Below are 7,724 nucleotides of genomic sequence, written 5' to 3' on the forward strand. Positions count from 1 at the left end.
CAAATTCGCTTGTTGGCTATTTGACTGACTGGTTCGTTGTTGTGTGTTCGTTCGTCGCACGCTTTGACACTTCAACTAATCGGATACAACGTAAAATAAACAGGCATCTCATCTCCGCGCACCGCAGAGCATTTTTTGTGGATTTTTCAAACGATGGCATTTGTTGTTTTCTTCCCCTTCTCTCTGGCTTTTTTTTATCACCCAGAAAAATCTAAACATTTGCATTATGGTCTTATCAATAACTGGAAGAGGTGTAATCAGTTTATGATATAGATATTGCCACATTCGCAGCATTTTCGGCGCATATTTATACGCACAGCGAACACTTTATTCCAACATTTCACATCTTCCGTTCAGCCGATATATACCTTTTCACATTCAGCGGCGTCGTTTGAATTCGTCAAAAACAGTTTAACCGATTTTTTTCCCTAAATAATAATAATCGCACTCTTGTTGCTCCGAAACAGTTTAAAATAACAATCGTTTAATATGTGCCAAACTACAGACGAACATGAAGTGGAAAATGGTGCGAAATGTTTATTTTTTACATTTTGGATTAAAACGGAGAATTTCTCTATGGGAGAAAAAAAATATTTGGATTAGAAAAAAGAAAAAAAATTCAAATAAAAGGAAAATGGACAAAATCATTATTAAATAGAAATTTTTCATTCGAAAGGCCGCAGAGACTCAGATATTCGACCGAAAATTCGAAATGATTTACCTCCGAGGAAAAAAGGATATTATATGGATGAAGCCATTTCCAAAACCAGTAAGTCATTTGATTCTTGAAATATTAGTGAACAGTGAACTGAATAAAATGACAAATGAAAAACGAAACAGAATTACAACAAAAAAAAAACGATGTAAAATATGAACTTTATTTTTAAAATAACAAGGAAAATGAACAGAAATGATATAATTGTCGAAAAACAACAGTGTTCAACCAGAATTTTTTTTTTTTTTTCAAAAAACTACAATGATTCATTCATATACATATAAAAAATATACTATCGTAAACCATCCAAATTGTAACATAGTCTAAATTGTAACAATTGCACAAATAGACTAATTTTCTGCAAAACTTTGAAGGGTAACTGTTGTTTTTTTATATCATATTTGAAAAGAATACGAAAAAAAACTTCCCATATGAATATTGACTTATTTGTATTTTTTTTTTAGAAAAGTGGTTTATTTTGAGACTATGTTACGATTTGAACTATGTTACAATTTGGATGGTTTACGATATATAAAAAAATAACGAAAAATCGTTCTATTAAAATTAGAGTTCGGTTTCTTCAACTACGTCATAATTTTTCTGAGTGGCATGATATTGAATGCAGTGATGTTGGAAACATGTGGTATGGCCTTTGTGATTCCCGTTTCACAATGTGATTTGAAATTGAGTACGAGTGAAAAAGGGATTTTGGGCGCCGTTTCATTCTTTGGAATAATTTGCTCATCACATTTGTGGGGCTACCTAGCAGATACCAAAGGCCGTCGCTGCGTTATTCAACCGACTCTTTTCGTAGCATTTCTTTTGTCTGTCGCTGCTTCATTCGTTCAAAATTTCTATCTTTTCGCCACATTACGATTTCTCAATGGATTTTTGTAAGTTGCTATTTGCATATTTAATAAATTAAAGTATGTAATTTACGAGTATTGAAATCAATGATCAACAAGTGTCGATCGTGCGAATCAATCATAAAGTCTATGTGTATCACTAGACTATAATGGAAATGAATTCATTTGGTTTATCATAAAATAGCATCTCCGGTTCATCGGCTACGATTTATGCATATTTGGGTGAATTCCATAACAACGCACAACGAGGTCGTGCCATAATGGGATCAGCATTAATCTACGGTGTTTCGTGCCTGTTGTTGCCATTGCTCGCGTGGTTCGTCATTAATCAAGACTGGCAGTTTTACGTACCTTTCATTGATATCACATACAAACCGTGGCGTTTCTTCCTTGTTGTCTGTAGTATTCCTGGATTCCTTTCGTCGTTGATCCTATTATTTTTGCCAGAGAGTCCGAAATTCGTTCTCGGTCAAGGTAAACAAATGGAAGCTCATAAAATTTTGCAAAAAATGAACCGATGGAATAACGGCAAGAAAAACGAACTCGAATTATTTGAAATTTATGAAGAGACTGAGTCAATCGAAAATCGACGTCGTATTCTGGAAAACAAAAACAGTCGATTCCCATTGCTGAAATCAGTTTGGATTCAAACAGCTCCTTTGTTCAAACCTCCTCATTTGTCATCGACTCTTTTGATTTGCACTATTCAATTCGGAATTTATGCTACGAGCAACGGATTTTACATGTTCTTCGCCGAAATCTTGAACAAAATGGCATCGAATTTGGACAGTTTTACTGAACAACGTATGGCCATGTGCGATATTATCAACATGAAACCGGCTAATATGAGCGCAATCCTACTCGACGAATATGACGATGGAGAATGCATAACAAAACTCGAGTTGGCAACGTTAGAGCAAGGAATCGTTTTGGAAGTTTTGTTTGCCGTAGGCTTTATGGTCATCGGACTGATCATTAATAAAGTTGGCAAATTCCCCATTTTATGTGAGTATGATGATCATATTGTAATCAAATTATTACGAGCTTAAGTGAATATTAAACAAAAAATGTTTTCGTTTGCCCCGGAAATAGTTTTCATTTTGATAGTTAGTGGATCGAGTGGCATTGCTTGTATGCTAACTAATATACCAGTGGTTCAGGTGTACTTACTTATTACATTGATGTGTTCAGGCATCGCAGTGAATATTGTCAATTCGGCGACCGTTGAACTGTATCCAACCGCTTTGAGGTGAATTACTATTATTTGATTATAATAGTTCAATGATTATTGGACGAAATTATGAACTTTTTTTAATCAATTCAACATTTTTTCCCGCTAACAGAGCAATGGCAATCTGTATTTCATTGATGTTTGGAAGGTTGGGAAGTGTAGTTGGCGCTTCCATCAGCGCTATGCTACTGGACAAACATTGTGAGACTGCCTTCTATATATCTGGCACAAGTGTCCTAGGTAAGTCTAGCAAATTGGCATTCAGTAGCCAATTAGTTCTTTTGCTCACTTCATTTTCGCTTTTGTTCGAAACGAAATTTACATGATCTAATATTTTTTTCTCTTCTTTTTCTCTAGCTGTGGGAGTGCTAACGTACTTTATCCCGAAAATTCATGAAAAGGTCGACAGTCGAAAATCAATCGTACAAAACGAACCACGTCTCAGTGTCATATCATTCAGATAGGCTGTGTTATTAGTAATTTAAATGCGATAAAAAGAAACTATGACACAAATTATACTATGAATACTATGGAGTCAAAATGCAAGGAAACCCAATTCATTCTCAGCTATATTTTGTGTGTGCTGTGAACATTAAATTATGTTCAAAAGTATTAGAACATTTAGATGTATACCATAAGAAATTTTAGATATTAAGTATCAAAACTTCCACTGTGAGCCTATTTAAATGTATATTTACCATTTAGTAATAAATTTTAATTGATAATATTTTGTTTTGGATAGACTGCCAATAGACCCATTTTCACGATGATCTCCAACAAAATAAACAAATATCAATCTAGTTACTTCAACGTAATCCCAACCATGTTTTCCATCTAAATGTATTTCAAGGTTTTGACGTTTCCTTAATCGAACATGAACAGCTTTAATTTCTCTTCTTACGGTTGTGAAAGTTCAAATTCCGAGGTATTGATTCATAAACAAGCGAAATTTAATCATCATCCCGAGCTATATCTCGGAATGTCGCAAATGGCAACAGAAGATCCGTGTAAATAATCATCTGCATGTCATTTTATGGTCGACTGAGGAAAATAAATCTGTTGGCGATAAGATTTTTTCTTGTTCCAAATTAATTACGATACATTTTAAAACGAGATTCTGCTAACGGATCGACGGTTCGTGCTTCATCTAGAAAATATTTTACTGACGTTAGATTAACAATTCATAATATGATTTGAAACGTGATCATAAAACTAAGATTCGTAACAGGCCGATAGTTCCAACAAATACTTGCGTAAATCCACAATTGAAATGTGGAAATGAAAATTTACGATCTATTTTTATAGAACGTATTTCAAACAGGAATTCTAAGAGTATGTAAATATACAATAAAAAATTTGTTAAAACTGCATGATAAACACTGATAATGTAGATTTACATAGATTCTTTGTACATTTTCTCCTTCATTTACCCAACCAAAAGCAAATAAAAAAATTCACCATAAACAATATTGATATGATTAAACAGAAGTAAGCGCTTACGGTTAGATAAATTGATGGGTAGTACAGGGCTGGAATTCTAAGTCATTCCACCAAAATCATTCGGAATTATTTTTTTCGTACATAAGACCATATTGGAGTGAAAGAGAGAGATTCCACTATTTTTCAGCGTTCCACCGGAATTATTTCTCACACATTCCACTCTTCCTTGAGTTATCGGAATAATTCCGGTGGAATGCTGAAAAATAGTGGAATCTCTCTCTTTCACTCCAATATGGTCTTATGTACGAAAAAAATATTTCCGAACGATTTTGGTGGAATGACTTAGAATTCCACCCCAGGTGACGAGAAAAAAAATGATGCGCGTCATGAATAGAAGAGCGTGAGCAGAGCTTTTTATGGTTTGTTTAGTAACGTGATGAAAATAAACAAGAACAAAATACAAATAGTATTACCGTCTAACAATTTTTAACACGCACTGTTTTTTTGGATCAGTTTGAATGTCAATGTTCTTCTATTTGCTCGCTTACTATGTATACCAATTATTTTTTCAATTTTCAGCAAAATCGGATTACATTTGAAAAATTTCAACTTATTGCTGTTTTAGCAAGTCTTTAGAAAACGCACTAAACTTGATAACTTTCTTATTTGGACGTGACACGGACAAAGTAATGATGTAGAAATATTTGTTTTGGGATCCTCTATCATCGGGCATTCAAACACTCAATGTTTTAACATGTGTTGCACGGAATAATCTGTTGTGGTGCACGATTTGATTATTTGATATTTACATAAACGAAGTGCAATCAAAAATCAAACAGGCACGGAGAATCGGCTGTATTGCTTGCTACCGAAATGGAAAATCCTGTTCCTTGATCGATCTCTCCACCTCAATGCAACGTGATACTTAATCGACGTGATTTCTGTGTGGACACCCACAATAAAATTCACTGTAACCAACTGTAACTTAACAGTGAATTGTCACAGTCACAGTGAGCATGCGAGCGGTTATAACGCATACATACATACATACACGTACACGCAGTAAGCTATTGAGCGTGCGTGTATGTATACGTTATACTCGTTCGTATGCTCACTGTGGCTGTGACAATTCACTGTTAAGTTATAGTGACTACTAAGTTAACAGCAAACTTCCTAGGGGGAATAGAAATGGAAAAATCCTGCATTCGAATGTATGCATACATTTAACACAGCGTTATATTGAAGTAATTACTACGACGGAAACGTTTGTTTTTTCTTCTTTGCCTTTGCTGCGACGTTTATTTAATTATCATTTTCCATTGTGATGTAGCGTGAACTTGTTTATCGGTAGAAAAAAAATTAATTATCGAATTTTATTTGTGTAACCTAGAATAGAAAATTCGCACAGGTATTCTATGAAGGCTTTTGTTGTTTTTGATAATCAACATTATTTCCTAGAGGAAAATTTTCATTTAGAAACACAGTAGGACAGGTGTTTTTTTTTGTCCCTGCCGAGATATTTGGACGGCTGAAAAAGGGCCTCAAATCATGAAGAACTGCATCATTAATTTTTGAAAGTTGGTAAGGTTTTGTCGTTTTTCGATATTTTGCGTTTCCAGTGTACAAGTCATTGTCAAATGAAATTGCATGCCATTTACTCCCATTATTAGTGGTTTTACGCATATGATTACTTCTACAAAAATGTTCAGCGGGCAATTCTACATGGAAATATACTTGCCAGATCCAAAAATTTCCAATGATTGTGTGAAATATGGTCAAAAATGTCCAAAACGCCACCATTTTTTTTCTCTCGAAAATATGGGGAGTCTTCTCAGTCGAAAACTCTTAAAAGTGACTTTTTGAGGTACCTCCCGAACAAAAGTGACATTTTTCATGGATTTTGCTATGAAATTATCGTGTTTAAATGCAAACGCTGAATTTAATATATTATCATTGAACTCGTAGGGATTCTCCAACTTGAGCTGAATCAAGATTTTTCATTGTCAATGACAGAAACGTTGGGATATATCAACATATTTATTTATAAATAAAAAGCACGATATTCAACGGTATGATATGATGATACGTCGTAATACTTTTTTTTATGTCGATATCAAAACGTATTTCCATGAAATATATGGATTGGATATGATGAACTTCTACCAGGAGACTTTGAAAGAATATACTCTTGTGAAATGTATACAATGCAGTTAATTTTAGTATTGATAACAACTCTACGGTATTTATAAGTTACGTACTTTGAATTTACTTTTCGAAATTTCATTTGGTGATTTTACTTACCTATCTCTGACCATCCGCCATATCAAGTGCACGTATCCATGATTTACTATACATTCATCTACGCATATCGTAAACGATCGATTCTACATAGGATGTTGAATCATTGCTGGTGAGAAAATTATTACACGTAGACCCTACGTCGCAGAGAGTGTCTATTATGTGTCTCGTTTAAGGTAGACTATTGGTTATCAGGGGTAAGTGTAACAGTATGCACAACGATTCGCCGCTAAATTGTTGTCATTCCAGATCAGTGTTAATGCACATGTTTGTAGAATTACGTTTCAAACGTTATTTTATTGTTGCCAAATCCAAATCTCGATTGTCTAGTATTTGCATTTGGATTAAATCGTCATGTTGATGGATTGCCAAGCGTAACATGACGACGATCATTTATCACCAGACTGTTATTGTATTATGATGCGTCCTGGCGTTTGATTTATTAATGCAGAAATAACAACCGCTGAAATGAAGTGAATTACGCACCAAAATGCGAAACTAGGAGAACAAAACGACAACACATCGCTCAAGGTTAGAGACAATGAGGCGTTTGTGTTTTTTCACGGTTCAGTGAAAACAGATGAAAGTGAAACTCGTTTTCTCGTTTGAAATTTGCTATCCACGATAAACCCGTGTTGTACAACTTGTAATATACACAACAAAAAGCAAAATGTACGATGAAAAGACGCTCGTGTTCGGTATGCTATTTTTACAATCCAAGATTGATTAACCTCATGTGATTACTATCGCACCGCAGTCTAATTGTTCCAAATGAGGTGTAAATACACTAATCGGTCTGAAGATTATTTTATTTCAAATGCTCAAATGGATGTCAACATATAATATTTCAGCGCTTAAAACGAATCGATTTTTGATTCGAACAAAAAATCGTCAACCGGTCTTCAAAACTATCGACGTCACATAGCATCTGCCGCATGCATAAAATACGATCAATATTTTTTTGTGCAATATAATCCAAATTGATTTTCGATTATAAAACGCAATCTCATGCCTCGTTTAAATTAACTTATGCAAATCGAATGGAGCGAAAGAATCACTGAACCGAACTCTAATCGAATTTGATTTAAAATATTTTGTGTCCATGAAAACAAATAGAATATGAAAAAATTAATTATTTTTTCTATCACTCAAATTAGGTGCGTGCGCGCAAATT

General features: G+C 34.2%; 1 protein-coding gene across 2 annotated transcripts; it reads left to right on the forward strand.

Annotated features, from left to right (window-relative positions):
- Positions 1-164: 164 nt before the first annotated feature.
- LOC129579862 (synaptic vesicle glycoprotein 2B-like) lies at positions 165-4,051 on the forward strand. 2 transcript variants are annotated; one of them, XM_055470042.1, is made up of 7 exons: positions 165-526; positions 677-769; positions 1,284-1,608; positions 1,766-2,586; positions 2,674-2,830; positions 2,925-3,052; positions 3,170-4,051. In XM_055470042.1, exons 1-7 carry the CDS (start codon positions 490-492, stop codon positions 3,274-3,276), a joined length of 1,668 nt encoding a protein of 555 aa, XP_055326017.1. In that variant the 5' UTR covers positions 165-489; the 3' UTR covers positions 3,277-4,051. The 2 variants fall into 2 exon arrangements, with proteins under 2 accessions (XP_055326017.1, XP_055326018.1); XM_055470043.1 differs by lacking the exon at positions 165-526 and having other exon boundaries at positions 719-769; positions 1,180-1,608; positions 3,170-4,049.
- The last annotated feature ends 3,673 nt before the right edge of the window (positions 4,052-7,724 follow it).

Source organism: Sitodiplosis mosellana, unplaced genomic scaffold, assembly GCF_009176505.1.
Source record: "Sitodiplosis mosellana isolate CC-2019 unplaced genomic scaffold, AAFC_SMos_1.0 Smas_scaffold_6694, whole genome shotgun sequence".
Classification (NCBI taxonomy): domain Eukaryota; kingdom Metazoa; phylum Arthropoda; class Insecta; order Diptera; family Cecidomyiidae; genus Sitodiplosis; species Sitodiplosis mosellana.

What these genes read in the sequence shown, in the direction of transcription:
- LOC129579862 (XM_055470042.1), top strand. Translation starts at nt 490, where the DNA reads ATGTGCCAAACTACAGACGAACATGAAGTGGAAAATG. An exon ending in CGAACATGAAGTGGAAAATG is followed by an intron (nt 527 to 676) that starts GTGCGAAATGTT and finishes TTCATTCGAAAG; the next exon opens with GCCGCAGAGACTCAGATATT. An exon ending in CTGTATCCAACCGCTTTGAG is followed by an intron (nt 2,831 to 2,924) that starts GTGAATTACTAT and finishes TCCCGCTAACAG; the next exon opens with AGCAATGGCAATCTGTATTT.